Here is a 16144-nt window from a genome sequence, read left to right as displayed (position 1 = left end):
TGACCCTGCATATCTGGCTTTCTTTCCCTTTATTTTTCTTCCTATTTCTCCTTTCCTCCTTTGGCTTCCCCTTGCCTCTGGCCCCCCAACTTTCTCTCTCTCATTCCATTATTTATTTCAGTAAATACTTCCCGGCCATCTGTCTGGCACAAGACCTTGTGGTAGCCACTGCTGGGGTCACAGGGAGAGTACACTAGGACTCTGAAGGGATGAGTCTATTTCAAGAGACTGTCAGTAGGCAGAGGCTGGGAATGGCTGTTTTTGGTCTATAATAAGGTGATTTGGCGATTTCAAACATGTAAAATACTGTCTCTGCTCAAAAAGTGTTATCTAGGATAGGAAAATGAGATGAACACAAGCATCTATAATATAAAGTCACAGTGACTTTTGCCGTATCGATGGCTCAGCAAGCTGCCGCAGTTAGTAGAGTGCAGGAAGCGTCCATTCTGGATGGGGCATCAGGGAGGCCTCCTGGGTGAGCAGCCTTGTTCCTACCCATGGGGAAGAAGCTGGGTTTGGTTGTGCAGAGATGATGGGGTTGGGGGGGAGGTGTCACCCAAACAGACAGGCATGGAATGACGGTTACAGTACCTCGAGCAGTCAGAGTGGCCCAGCCAGGAAGGCTGAAGCCAGACCTAGGAGGGCCTTGGATGTCAGGTGAACAGAAGTGAAGGCCCTCCCTCCCACGCCCAGGGGCATGGCAAGCAGGGTCTCTGAGCAGGCCAATGACATGAGCAAAGTTAGAAAGATGAATCCAGCAGTAGAGGCTTAAGAGATGCGTGGGTGTGCAGGTGGGCTGAGGGAGGGCCAGGAGAGCAGGTTAGGAAGCTCCTGCTGTAGCCTATGTGTAATCACTGTATTTACCCCTGAAGCCAGAACAAAGCAGGCCGTGGTAGTCACAGAAAACGCAGGGACGAGTTTGAGTAACACCAAGTAGGAATCCCTCACTAAGCGTCTTTTCTTTCTCAGTGCCTCGCATCCCCCACCCCCCATCACCCAATTGTCTGATTCCTCTTTCCCAGCTGATCAATGGCCCTTCTGCTGTGGCTACCCCGGGGCCAGCTTCACTTCCAGGCAGAGATCTGATGCGTCCAGTGATAGGAATCAAAATTCTTTCCCCTTTCCTCAAAGCTCAGAAGGCTGAGTTCTGGGATTCCCCAGGGAGACTGATTTTTGCAGGCGGCGGCATCTCTGAGACCTTCACCATCCAGAGCCCACGTTATCCTTTTCTGCAAACCCCACTTCTCCAGTGACCCTGTTTCTGCAGACTGACTTGTCAGTCTCAGACCTCCAACCCTGCAGGGGTTGAGGTGCCTGCTAAGCCGTCTGCCCCTCCTTCCTTCCCCCACTACCCTGGTTCACCCCCAGCTCCAGAGCCCGAGGTGGAGTTGGAGGGCCCAAGAGGGGAAATCCAGTGCCTCTCCAAGGACCTGATTATTTCCAAAGACTTGTGCTAATTTTCTGATATGATCCTCACATCTCTGTGAGGCACTAAATCCTCATTACTTTTCCTGACCGATGCATTCTAATTAGATCAACACTTAAAAAAAATTCACAATAGCCACAGGATGGCTTTCCATCTCATTAACTCCTCACTTATTATTTTCATGAAAATTACTGATAAAAATGTGCATCTCCATTTGGCGAGGCCTCACAGCCTCCTCAGCTCCTATCTTGCATCTCTCCCATCACCGGGACTGCGCAGCGTCACCATGGCAACCCACAATAATAGAAACTAATAAATTACAAACGAGATGCTCGTTGAGCAATTATTGTCCTCTTTTATGCAAGTTTCTTGCTAATTTTGATCATAAGGGAAAGTACAATAAGACTCTGAAGGAATGAGTCTATTTCAAGAGAATATTAGCAGGCAGAAGCCTGGGCGGGTGTTTTTAGATCTGTAATAAAGTGACTTGGTGATTTCAAGCAAGAGGAAGAGGAAGTAAACTTCTTGCCCTACGTCCTGGGCAGTACTCACTACCGAGTCTCACAAAGAGCCCACTGGGGTGGGTTGGATGTGATACCGAGTGTATCTTTTGTGCTCATTTTCAAGATGTGCAAAGCGAGGCTGGCCTTCTAGAAGCAGCCTGTCCCCTCCCCTGACTCTACCAATCTGGGGAGACAGAGTACATGGGTGGTTCCTTAGGGGTTTAGGAACAAAAATGTCACAGTCTTTCTTTGGGACTACTTCCAGCACCTCTCGGCACTCACTTCTAGAAAGTTTACCTGCATCCCCATGCCTGACTGTTTAATGAGAAGAGGCTACGGAGGACTCCTTGGGGACTCTCCAGGTGTCTTCCAGGACTCGGGAGCTCAGTGGGAGGGAAACGAAGTCTCAAGCCTGTGGCTTACGCAGATGCCCATGAGTTGGGTGGGAAGGTATTGCCAGGCAGCTTTCTTGGTGTGTAGGTTTGGGGAAAATATCCTGCCTTGGAGGGGAAAGCCCGTTCTTGCCCAAAGTGTGTAGTCAGCATTTCTGCCTTTCCCAGGTCTCAGGAAGGAGGTGGCAGGGGAACCTGGGAACAGGGTGGTTTGAGGTGACATTGACCATGGCCCTGAACCTTAGGGGGACAGAGATGCCAGAGTAGCGTGAATGCCTGGAGAATGATTAGGGAGCAGCAGGCTCATGGGAAGCTGGCTTCACCCATTAGGTGGGCAGGATTCAGGGAATGACTGCTTTCCCCAAATGCCCGTTCCCAGAAACGCAGATGGCTCAGCAAGCCACAGCCTCTTAAGAAGCTTGTGGGGCTGGGATGTCTGAGCCCAGTCCCAGCTCATCCTCCAGGAGAGTTTCCATCTCCTTAGCTCTGGTGCTCATTCTGGGGGATACCTTGGGCCAAGAAGCCAGGAATGACTTTGGCTCCCTCTCTGATTTGGTCATTTTCAAGGGAATACTAATGCCCTGGCAGGGCAGAGTGTGTGTAAAAAAGGGATTGGGTGTCCTGATGGATGTGAAGAGGAATGCATCAGAGGAGGGCCCTTGTGACAAAGGATCCAGTGAGTCTAACCCAATGAAGATCACCAGGGGACCTTCCTCCACGCCTGGCTCCAGAGCTGGGCTTAGGAGCCTGGCTTAAGAGATGGGACCCAGCTCTGCGTGTTACCTGTGAGTGAAGGTTGATGGAGGGCTGGTTGGGGGAGTAGGGCCCCCCTAGGTCATTCCTGAGCAGGTTATCGCTGTGCATCTTGGTTTTGAGGCAGGTGATGTAACGGTTACAAAAGTCCTTGCAGAGTTCATTGACTTTCTCCAGCTCCAGCAGGTGGATTCTCAGGACCTGGATTGCCTTCACCATCTGTGGAGAGGGAGGAGAGGTGAGCCCAGGTATTTGCACCCATTCCCCTCACTGCCTGGACCCCCAGCCCCCACTACCCCAGGGGAGGGGAGCCCGTCCCCTGCCCTAGCTCATGCTTCCTACACTTGATCTTGGCCAAAAGGCCCAGAAGCGGTAGGCAGTGCCTTCTCATCCCCATGACTTCAGTTCTAGTGATGGCTCTCTGCTGACTATTTCTTTGCTCTGAGCCCTCTGTTATCACAGCTGTTCTTGAGGCAGTTGTGGTATTCTGAGAAAGGCACTGGCCTTAGTGATGGAAGGCCAGGTCCAAGCCCCGGGCCTGTCATTTACTATCTGTGTGACCTTGGGCAAGTTAATTAAGCTCTCTATGCCTTAGTGTCTAACAAATGGGGATAATTATATTCTCCCTGACAACTTTACAGGTTTGTTGTGAGTGTTGTATGAGGGCATATACTTGGTAGCACATTGTGAGGTGTGAAGGACCAGGCAAGCATGAGGAAGACGAAGATCAGAATTTCTTATAATTGCCCCTAGAGCTCAGGGACTGTCTATTCTTAAACATGCATTCTGACTGCCTCATGGGATACCCGTTACCTTGTGGACGCTCTGTGGATACTTGCTGATGGATTGAATAATCCAACATGACTTAGCTGGGCACCAGCTACCTCACTGTCTGTTGTGGCCTTTTCCATGCCCTTTGGATTGCTGTACGAGAGCCTGCTCCCTCTTCAAATGGACATTCCTAACCTTTTCATGGCAAGAAGCTATTTTGCAACTGAAGCCTTGCTCTTTACTGCTGTTATTATCATAAAAAGAAAATACTATGGAAGGTATGGAAGGCAGGGTGAAAAAAACCTGTCTTTGATCCAATCACCCTAAAGAATGATGATTTTTTTCCCACGCACATATATTTTAACAAAGTTTCAATAAACTTGTGCATGCAATTTTGTTGTTTTTTCCCCCTAGTTTAGCAAATCTATTTTTCTAAGTGCCAGAATTGTCTTCTCTATCCTTTCTTCTAGACTATGAGCTTTGAGAAGGCAGGGATGATGTCTCATTTGCTCACCATGTTATCTTCAGCACCAACACATATGGATATAGAGTAAACATTTGCTGAATGGGTGAAAGTTATTGAGTAAATATATTTTTAAATGTTGCATATTATTTCATGCGTGTGCCATACTTAACCAGTCCCCTATTGTTAGGTATTTAGATTACTTCCTATTTTTCAATTTCATAAAAAATGTTATAGTGAATATTTTCTAAGCTTATAGCTTTTTTTTTTTTTTAAATGTTCCTGCATTATTTTTTAGGATGAATTCCCAGAAGTGACAGGAAAAAAAGCTATGCACGTTCTTATGGATTATGATAAATATTGCCAAATTGCTTTTCAACAGGGGGTTGTTCAAATGGTGCTGGAACAATTAGACATCCATATGCAAAAAAACTGAATCTTGATTTAAACCTCATACCTTAGATAAGATTAAGTCAAAATGGATCAAAGACATAAATGTAAGATATAAAACTATAAACCTCTTTAAAAAACCGGAAAAAAATCTTCAGGATCTAGGCCGAGGCAAAGAGATCTTAGAGTTGACACCAAAAGCATGATCCAGGCCGGGCACAGTGGCTCATGCCTGTAATCCCAGCACTTTGGGACGCCGAGGCAGGTGGATCATTTGTGGTCAGGAGTTCGAGACCAGCCTGGCCAACATGGTGAAACCGCAAATCTACTAAAAATACAAAAATTAGCCAGCGGTGGTTTTGCATGCCTGAAGTCCCAGCTACTTGGGAGGCTGAGGCAGGAGAATCGCTTGAACCCAGGAGGTGGAGGTTACAGTGAGCCAAGATCGAGCCACTGCACTCCAGCCTGGGCAACAGAGCGCAAATCCATCTCAAAAAAAAAAAAAAAAAAAAGATGATCCAGTGAGGAACTGGACCCTGTTAAAATTAAAAACGTTTACTCCTCAAAAGACCCTGTGAAGAAGATGAAAAGACTACATACTGGAGGAGAATATTTGCAAACCAAATATCTGACAAAGGACTTGTATCTGGGATATATAAAGAACTCTCAAAACAAAACAGTAAAATAACAAGCAACCAAATTAGAACATGGTCATAAGACATGATTATACATTTCACTGAAGAGGATATACAGATGGCAAATAAGCACATGAAAAGATATTCAATGTCATTAGTCACTAGGGAAATGCAAATTAAAACCACAATGAGATATCACTACACACCTATTGGCATGGTTAAAATAAAAAAAAAAAAATATGACACCACCAAATGCTGGAGAGGAACTGGAGACTAGAACACTCAGACATTGCTGGTGAGAGTGTAAAATGGTACAGCCACTCTGGAAAACAGTATGACAATTTCTTACAAAACTAAATATGTGCGTACCATGTAACCCAGCAATTGTACTCTTGGGCATTTATCCCAGAGAAATAAAAACATATGTTCTACAAAAACCTGTATGCAAATTGTTCAAAGCAGCTTTACTTCTAATAGTCAAAAATTGGAAACAACCCAAATGTACTTCAACGGGTGAATGGATAAAGAAACTGTAATTCATCCATATCATGGAATATAACTCAGCAATAAAAAAGAACGAACTATTGATATGCCCAACAATGTGGATAGATTGCAAGGTAATTTTGCCGAGAGACAAAAGCCAGTCTCAAAGGATTATATACTATATGATGCCATTTATGTAACATTTTTGAAATGACCAAATTATAGAGATGGAAGACAGATTAGTGGTTGACAGCGGTGGAGTGGAGGAGGGAGGGAGGAACTGTTCTGTACCTTACTATAACAATGTTTATGTGGAACTAATTACATGTACACACACACACACACACACACACACACACACACACACACACGAGGGCATGTAAAACTGGTGAAATCCGAATACAGTTGGTGGATTGTTCCTGGCTGTGAAATTGTGCTATGGTTATACAAGATGTGAATCAGGAGCTCTCTGTGTGAATTCTTATAACTGCATGTGAATCTACATTTATATCAAAATTAAAAGAAAAAAATGCGGGGGAAGGTGATGCTTATTGCTTTTCCAGATCCATTTATGTTGACGCAAGCAATATATGGGATCTCTATTTAATCCCACCCTCCTAGCTTTTGGCTAGCTCCTGGACGCCTAGAGGAGAGTTTGGACAAAATAAAAAGGAATGGAGACAAGGAAGGAAATCTCTCCCGGAGAACTGTGACTGTGAGGTGTGTAGAGCAGTGTGGCTTGAAGCCAGCGTTACACCCTTCTCTGTGCTTTATTGGCATTTCAAGTGGGGAGCCCACATTCCCTGGGCTGGGCCTGTGGCTTGTCTGATGAGCAGGGATTGTGCTCAACTAATTAAAGGTTTTTGGAGTACTAAATTAGACCAAGTGTCACTCAAAGACAGAAAGCAGTGATTGTGTGTCGTCATGCAGGGCTCAGTCACAGGGTCTCCTCCTAAGAAGTGCCACCTCCGTGGGGCTGAGACTGAGGGAGACTGAGCCATCCTAAGCAAAGAGGAGAATGGTGACTTTAGAATGGATCATTTGGACCCCAAAGTGGAGTTAGGTACTTAATAAAGATTTATTCTTGCCTAATGTTCTACTTGACTTTGGCCATGAACATCTTGGTCTATGTCTCTCAGTCTAATGAGCACAGGATAACCTACTTAACAGATATGTGTTGCTGGATTGATAATAATACCCAAACGTTTCTTATTCATACTATGTCTCAGGCAATGTCGTAAGCCCATTCCAGGCCTTATTTATTCCACACAACCATCTCATTAAGTAGTTACCATTATTGCTCATATTTTGCATTTGAAGAAAATAAAATCCAAAAATATTATGTTTCCATGCTTAGAGTCACACAACTGGTGAGCGATATGAAGCCAGGTTGCCCCACCCCTGACCTGTGTGCCTTGTCTTTCAATACGGACTCTCAGGATTATGTAGGTAGAGGAAGTGACAGTGTAAAGGGTACATAGTTTGGGAGAAAGTGGCTCAGTGACAGCAAGTATGGGGTTCTAGGAAGCCAAATAGCTTTTGAGACATTAAAGTTTAGGATTTCCAGAATCTTCCTGGTAATGTGCCTTTTCTCGACTGCTCTGATCTCCCATCTCTCACTCTTGGCACAGCCCCCTGGGGTCGGAACACCTCACCAACACAGGTGCCTGCTTCTCCATGTGCACATGGAGAGGGCTGGACTGTCAGGTCCCTTACGTTTTCTGACTCTCTGAACATTACCAGGACTTCTGCTCTCAATTCATGCCTGATGGTGTTAGAATGAACCCCCCACGATGACCTGGACCAGCCTCTAGGTGGCTACACCATCCAAACTCACCAGGACACAGGCTGCATCTTCTCCTCCAGCCTCTCCCGGTCCCTGGGAGATGACCTTATTGCCTCGGACCATCTCCATATTCTCTTAATCTGCTGATTAAGAAGCTTTTCCTTATATTCAATCAAAATCTCTCCCGCCTTAATGTAAAGTGCCTTCTGTAGGTACCAAGAACATCAAGGAACTTCTAGGACCTCTATCAACACCACTTCTTTTTATTTTATTTTATTCACTGAACAAGTATTGAGTCTTACTATATGCCACGTACTAGACCAGTCATCTGACTTGAACAAGTTGTTCAATTAACTTTCTCTTTTTTTTTTTTTTTTTTTTGAGCCGGAGTCTCACTCTGTCGCCCAGGCTGGAGTGCAGTGGCATGAACTTGGCTCACTGCAAGCTCCACCTCCTGGTTCACGCCATTCTCCTGCCTCAGCGTCCTGAGTAGCTGGGACTACAGGTGCCCGCCACCACACCCGGCTAATTTTTTTTTTTTTTTGTATTTTTAGTAGATACGGGGTTTCACCATGTTAGCCAGGATAGTCTTGATCTCCTGACTTCGTGATCCGCCCGTCTCGGCCTCCCAAAGTGCTGGGATTATAGGCGTGAGCCACCGCGCCCGGCCTTTCTCTTCTCTAGACAAAAATGATCGTCATTCCTTAAACCTTTCTTCTCTTTCCCTTCCTCCCTTCCTTCTTTCCTCCCTCCCTTCTTTCCTTTTCTTTTTTCCTTCTTTGTCACACACATACATATATTCATACATACATACGCATAGAAAAGTGCACATATCTATTCATTTATTTTAAATACATAACCAATTTATACTTACTTTATAAAATCAGAAAATACAGGTAAGTAAAACAAAAGTAAAATATACTCAGAAGAGCTTTGCTCAAATAAAATACACACATAGCATGTTTAAACCAGGTCTGGTGCACAGTCACCAAAAGTGGACCTACCCTTTGGGCTAATAAAATGCAGCTGAAGGATTACTTTTTTATGGGCTAATGGAATTGGTTTAAAGATTTAAGAAGGTAGAGTAAATCATAATGGTATTCTGAAGCAATGAATATGTAGGACCTGTTCAATATTAGAAAGGTAGGCAACACCATCAATATTGGGGGGCTGCCTGGCAGAGCAGGAACACTGTGGGTTCATTGTCAGGCAGCCTGGATTTGAGTACGGGCCCACTCTCTGTTAAGTGAGTGCCGTTGGGGAAATTCCATGATTTCTCTGAGCCTCAGTCTCTTTACGTGTAAAATGGGAATAATGTTCATCTCTAACTCACAAGATTTGAAAGTGGCTAAAGGAGATAACGACGTAAACATGCTTTATAAACCACAGTAAACCAAATGCATGCAAGTTGTAAAAGTAATCTCTTCTAATAATGTCTGATATCCCATTGGCCTTTCTACTGCTATTCTATGTTCAGCCAGTGAAAAAACAGTAACTCCCCGGGTCTTTTTTGCCCCCATATTTGTGTTTAGTAAATCATCCTCTCCCTGTGTTTACAATTTTGGATTTTTGTCTCTAAGTTAGAAAACTCTGATTTATTAAACTATTTTTCTAAATGATCAGGGTCATGTGAAAATTTATTCCGAATCTTCTAGAGCAATAACAGTGCCACTTAATTTAACATCACCACCAAATGCGGTGAATGCATCCTTAATTCCTTTCCCCAGCTCCATATTTCAGCTTCTTTCCCTCCCTTCTCTTTCAGAATACTGATTTGGCCCTGTTTTTCTAAGAAGTCTCTGTCAGAAAAGCAAACAAATGCAACCTCACATGTTAGTCCCCTACCACTGTACACAAGTCTCGCAGTTCCAGCAAAGTACACAAAAATGGGGCTTCCTAGTTTCTATAAAGCCACGTGGTCTGATGTCCCACATTGGTTATTTTCTGCCTGGGTATTTTGAACAAGTAGTTTAAACTTTATCTGCAAAATTTAAGATGACAATAATACCTACACTTTAGAGTTGTTGTGAAAACTGAGTAAGATCATGTATGCAAATGTGTTGGGCATATAGTAGCCATTCAATAAATGTCAGTTCCTCATACCAATGTGGTCCTCCCTCCATCATCAAATGCCTCTCTCAGTGGTTGCTTCTCTTGCAGGATCGTGGCCTTTCCACTTGATAATAATAATTTCTTGCCTTTCAAAACATTTGTATACACAGCACTTTACAATTTACAAAATGCTTTCTCTCCATTATCTCATTTGAGTCTCGTCACCACAGGGACACAGGCAATATTATCTCTCTCCTAGAGATAAGGAAATTGAGGCTCAGAGATTATGGAACCCATTCAGCTCCATGCAGGAATTAGGGAGGCATCTTTGTTTTGCAGGCACATTCCTTTCACCCTCTCCTTCCTTTTTGCAAATTAGGAAGCTGGAACTATTCTCCCTCATGGACAGAAGAAGGAATTTACAAACACACATTCCTTAACGTGCTATGATATTTCCTGTGGGTCACTGTGGCTGCCAACGCTCAAATCTAATCAGGAATTTTTCCAGACCAGGCCAGCTTGGCCTGACCAGTTGGAAGTGTGGGGTCACTAGAACAAAAAATGGGACATGAAAAAAAGGTGAATACTGGTGATTGGAGAACTGCCTGATGATTTGCAGACAGAACAAATATTTTATGGAAACCATCACACAAGACGAGTTAAATCATTTTTGAGTCAATAACCTGGCACTCTCCTTCTGATGGCCTCAGAATTTGGGAACGCAGTGGTACCGAGGAAGGCGGGTGGGCTTCGGGAGTTAGATCCACTTGGTTGAAATCTCAGCTATGTAATTTCTTGGCTATAGGGTTCTCAGTCCTTGATTGCTTCCTCTGTCAAATGGGGATAATAATAACTGCTTCATAGGGCTCTTGTGAGACTTAAATAGCAAAAAAGACACTCAGGGCTTCAGGTCTTGGGTGTCTTGGGTCTTCCACCTATGGGGAGACCTTGAACAATTGACATAATCTCTACACTTTACTTTCCTCACCTGGAAACTAAGATAATAATAGTGACTCCTCCGAGTTGCACTGTGGGTTAAATGAGATGTGGCTAGAAGAAAATGTAAAACAAGACCTGGCCCAGAGAAAGACGGAAGAAGTGCTTTGGGTGTGGTCATGGAGCGCGAGTCTTGCACTGTATTTGATTCCTGCCTGGGCCATGGACCAGCTGCATGGTGGTGACTGCATCTCTTGTCCCAGTTGCCTCCTCTTAAAATGGGGATAATAGTAACATGTGCCTTGTGGGTTTAGAAAGAGGATTAAACAAGATAATACATGTGAAAGAGTTGGAGCAGTACCTGGCAGCTGGTAAGTGCTCTATAAATGCTCGTTATTACTAGCATTGATGATTCCCATTTCCTTTCCCTTTCCTGGTGTCTGTGGGATTTTCTGCTCCTGTCTAGGCAAAGACAGCCTGGACTGAAGGCCAAAGTGGCTAAGTCTCTGAATGCCGCTGGCCTGAGGCCTCTGGGCCCAGAGCTCTGGCCTGATTCCTTCACGTGCCTCCTTATCCCCAGCCTCCGGCCTCTGGCCCTGCCTCTTCAGAGTGGGCCCAGGGGCCTAGGGGGCCCCATTTTAGAGCTGGCTTTGTGGTCAGGCAGCCGTAATCTGTCCCTCGAGCCACACCAGAGTCTCATTAAAACGTGCCCCATAAATGTTAAAAAATTTACACATAAAAAAATTCCATGCATGAAACTGAAACCGTACTTTTTACAGCCACGGTTTGAAATCTTGCATAATATATAAAACCTTGGCCCTGCACCGGGGGCCCATAAATCAGATTTTATAAAACAAAAAGCTTTTACCTTTCAAAGGGTTTTGGGGAACTTGCAAATTTTACAAACTTTACCAACTGCCAGTCAGAGGCTGGTGGGCCTGAGGAGGGGATCTGTGGGCCCAGCTAAGGAACTGGCCTGGTGAGCCCCTGTGGCTGTGGGAATGGGAGTGGAGGGAGTGAAGGATGGAGCCGGCCTTTCCCAGGGGAGCCAGTCAGGGGCATTGCAGTTTGACCACCATGAGGGTGGAAAGCCACCCTCGTCCTCCGGAAACGGGGAGTTACAGTTTGGGTGCAGGGAAAGAGAGATCGGGGGCACTTTTATTTGCAAATTAAGGAATGGTGGTGTGATGTTGTGGGCAGAGCGGAGGATCAGGAGTCAGCTGACCTGGGTTCTGGTCCTGGCAAGTCACTTCCTTCTGTGAACTTACATCCCAGGCTATAAAAGGAGGTAGGACGTGCTCCCTAGGGCTTTTTGTTTGTTTGTTTTTGAGATGGAGTCTCACTTTGTTGCCCAGGCTGGAGTGCAGTGTCATGATCTCAGCTCACTGCAACCTCTGCCTCCTGGGCTTAAGCAATTCTCATGCCTCAGCCTCCCGAGGAGCTGTGACTACAGACATGTACCACCACATCTGGCTAATTTTTGTATCTTTAGTAGAGATGAGGTGTCACTGCATTGGCCAGGCTGGTCTCGAACTCCTAGCCTCATGTGATCTGCCTGCCTCGGCCTCCCAAAGTGCTGGGATTGCAGGGGTGAGCCACTGTGCCTGGCCCTCTCTAGGGCTTTTCCCTCTAATGGTTCATGAATCTGTTTCTTCTCTGGTAGGGGTGCTGTGGGAGCAGGTGGCTAATGCAGGGAGGGAGGTTCCCACTGAAATCTACAATCTGCGAACCTCTCTGATCTTCAGGGCAGCCCTGGGTGACTGTGGGACACAGGGGAGTGTGGTACAGGGCAACTTGCTCGGGGGACAGGGAGGTGGCCAGCTGGGGACAGGGAGGATTTGAGTTCAAATGGGGGGCTTGGTGGGGCTGGAGACCACAGGTTTACAGGGCCTGAGAGAAAGCAGGGCCCTAGTGGGGCTTGAGGACCCTGGGGGAGAGAAGAACTTCCAAGGGACAAAGTTTTTGGGGACCCAAGTGCCCTCCTGACAATCCCTGTGAAAGTCAATATTCAAGGGCAAAGGAAAGCCGCCCTGACACACATATATATAAAAAATAAATCTCTCAATTATCTCAGCTCATTTGCTTGGGGTCTCTCATTTTATGTCCCTGCTCGGCTGCGCAGTATATCTGTCCGGATAAAGAGTTACAGTCCGTTGGGCTACGTGTGCGGGGTTGTAAAAAATACAGATGCCAAATTAACTGGCTGTGGCACTCGGCAGCTGATTGAGCTGATAATGACGCGATCTGACCTTTTTCTAATTTCTAATTATGTGCATCTCGGCTGTGCTGGCTACATGATTCTTGTTCTAATGATGGCTCCTGCAGTTGGCCTCTTTATCTCCCCCTTCCTGACACAGGACGAGGGGTGGGGGTGGCAAGGGGCACTGCTTGACTCCCCACATCACGTTTCAGGGTCCCGGCCGCATGGTCTCTTTGGTGGCCAGGATGTGAGGTTGAGGAACTGGAGCACCTTGTTGGAGGGGCCCTGCACTTGAGACTAACCTTCCAGATGCCAGGCATTTTTAAAGGCCATTTCCCAGAGCCATCTCATTAATTTTGTATTACCATTACATGAGATAGGTGTGTGAGATCTACAGATGAGGAAACTTAGCTTCAAAGGAGTTAAGTCATCCAAATCACACAGATAGTAGTGGTGAGGCTCAGAGAGTGCTCTTTCAAATCTCTCCATTTACATAATCAGTCAATCAACCAGTCATTGACCATGGCTAACTCAACTAGGTAAATCAGGTGCACCCAGGTAGATGGAATGTCCAAGCATTGCTGCACTGGCTGGACACTCCCAGCCCAGTGCCTGAGATGGAAGACCAGGGAACGCTGGCAGTATGGGGCCACCATGGCATCTTCCACAGCATCCACATCCCTGGGTCAGGCCTGGCACATGGCAGACACTCAACCAAGTTCTGTTCGATTGATTCTAAATAGGATTCTTTGAGTGAACAGAACTCTGGGGAACCCACATCATGTTGGCCAGGAGAGAGCATGGAGATGGCCGCCTGGGTATTTTCCAGGCTGAGCTAGGATGGGAGGCTGTCCTTGGTGGGTCTTCCAGAGCTCACCTGGCAGGTGGTGGTGGGCAGGGCATGAGAAATGTGTTCCCCCAGGACTCCTCCCTCTAATAGCTAAGTTATTTCACATTAGCTACCCAGTTTACTTTTCAATATTTCCTTACCTACTTAGGACTCAGTTTCTTATTGTGCCAAATGAGGGGAGTGGGCCCTGCTTCCCAGGTCCATCCCAGTTCCCACAGAAATGGCTGCGGCATCTCCTGGCCCCCTGGCTACCATGGGTCTAGGTTGTGAGGATCTGCTCTGCAACTGCAGTCTGTGGTTCTGATCAGTCAGAGCACAGGGCAGAGCAAGACCAGCCTGCAACTGGAGCACCTGCACAGGGCAGCTTTCCCAGGGGACCTGAGAGACAGTGACCTGCCTCCTGGGAAGGGGACTGCCAATCCCAGCCAGGGAAAGGGATGCCCCAGGATGAGAAAAAGGTGGCTTTGGGGCTCTCAGATGCCTTCACTGACCCTCCCGACAGCAAGCAAGCGCTTATCCTCTGGCAAGGCCTCCTCCGCTCTTCAAACATTCCACCCATTGTGACACTTCACAAAGCTTCAGGCCAGGGTGGGCTCTCCTGGCAGCTCTTCTGGACTCCATCCAGTCACATATTCAGCTCTTGAGAGAAGCAGTGGTGTGGATAATTCACAGCACAGAATACCAAAGCCAGTTACACCTGTTCTGCAGATGCAGTGTGTGTGTGTCTCTCTCTCTGTGTGTGTGTGTGTGTGTGTTTTCTTCCTTTCTGGAACTACATTTTCTTTTCTAATTCTGTTTCCCTTTTGAAAGTAGGTACCAGTTAAACTCTAAATGCAAGAAGACAGCACCATCATTAATCAATTTGTTGGGGAGAGTTTTCCAGAGTTTCCAAATTCACTGTGCATAATCTGGGTAATCCACCCACAAAAAATAAAGAATTGTGGTTAATAATTCCAAGATGACTAGTTAGAGTAATGGACAAACAGAGCAACCTCTCTGTTGCTCTCTCCACAGAATTCCCTGGACTAGATGAGAATTCAGATGTCATCCGACCCAGTGGTCACCAAACCTAATGATGATTGCAACTGCTCAGGAAACTTTTTAAAATGTAGATTCACAGGCTCCCACCAAACCCACTGAATCACAATTCCCAGGTGGTGTGGCCTAGAAATATGTATTTTTATAAAACTGTGGTCATGATCTAGTTGATAAATTAGGTTTGGGAGCCTGATCTACCCTGTCCCCAGAATGAATGGGTCCTCCACTGGTCTTCTCAGCACATCGATATCAGGTCTTTCTCTCGGTTAATGTGCTCCAACATCAGTTACCTTCATCCTCCATACAGTAGCACATCAACTATTAGCTCCTCTCTGGACAGCCCAAGACAGATTTGCTAACATGCCAGGACTCTGGGACTCAGAACAGCTACCCCAGATATTCTGGCTGCTACAACCCTTCTTTCCTCCTGTCTGCACCGTAAAAGGATGGGTGCTAAGATGCTAGTGCCACCCTGGGCATAGATGGGCAGAACTTTGGCAGCAAAGCCTGTGCATGGAACTCTTGGTTTAAGGCATTTAAAAATGGTTCTTGGCGGCAAGACTGGTTCATCTAGTGCATGCCCCAAGGTGGACACTCAAAATCTTTTGTTGGTGAATTAATGAAAGGATCATTTCTAGGGCATTTTGAAGGGGATGAGAGGGTAGGAAGACTCTAGCCAGGGTAGAGGGTGGAGGGTCTTTACCAGATTGTCCAGTTCTGGGTCATCGCTGAAGAAGGGTTTGTGCTCCTGTTCCTGCTGGTGGACAAAGTTCTCGATGTCCACATCAAAGCTGGCGGAGGTGATGCACTCAGAGCCCTGGGTGGCCTGTTCACATTTCTCAAACAGCAGCGTCAGGAGCGGGAAAAGAGGGTGCCTGCGGGGACATCAAGAGCTCACACATGCGCACACACAGAGACCGTGCTGCTACCTGTGCTCAGAAGCCACCAGACTCCCCTGCTCATATTCCCATAACTTCTCCCAAGGTCCCACTCCTTGATAACATCCCCAGTCCCCATGGTCAATCTAGATGGCAGCCCTTTGTGCCTTGGCAAGTAGGGTCTGCTCTTCCAGCTTTGGGGCTTAAGAGGCTCCTGTCCCTACCCACTGGGCGCCTACCTTTTCTCTTTGGTCAGATAAACTGCATGAATATTTGGGGAGGGATGAAGGGTTTTAAGCCTTCCAAGAAGTAGGTGTCCATTTCTGGCTCAGAGTCAACCTAAGAAGGAAAGGTGGGGAGTGTCCAGAGAAGTCCTGGATGTGAACATTAGCGGTAGGTCATAGATCCATTCTTGGCTTTCTGGAGCCAGCTAAGGGTGGCAGATGTGCACAAACACTTGTGTGCTTGCAAGTGCACGCAGGAGACATACGTGAGCCTGAAGACTTATCCACATGTGGTGGGCGGGTGTCTCCACCTGTCCTGAGTCTTGGTAGACTCAGTTTAGGTCAGATATCCCAGTGCGTTAGG

At 46.3% G+C, this 16144-nt stretch overlaps 1 protein-coding gene across 1 annotated transcript in view; it reads right to left on the bottom strand.

The window, feature by feature from the left end:
- PKNOX2 (PBX/knotted 1 homeobox 2) overlaps positions 1-15553 on the bottom strand; it is a gene marked incomplete at its 5' end in the record, with an annotated part of 47333 nt that extends 31780 nt beyond the window's left edge. Inside the window, 2 exons of the mRNA XM_017892244.1 lie at positions 3105-3293; positions 15382-15553. Coding sequence (XP_017747733.1) covers positions 3105-3293; positions 15382-15553 — 361 coding nt within the window. The remainder of the gene's footprint in view (positions 1-3104; positions 3294-15381) is intronic.
- Between the last annotated feature and the right edge of the window lie 591 nt (positions 15554-16144).

This window comes from Rhinopithecus bieti, unplaced genomic scaffold (genome assembly GCF_001698545.2).
Source record: "Rhinopithecus bieti isolate Rb0 unplaced genomic scaffold, ASM169854v2 scaffold_20150, whole genome shotgun sequence".
NCBI lineage: Eukaryota > Metazoa > Chordata > Mammalia > Primates > Cercopithecidae > Rhinopithecus > Rhinopithecus bieti.
The sequence above is the reverse complement of the archived record's forward strand: the minus strand, read 5'-3'. Positions and strand labels throughout refer to the sequence as shown.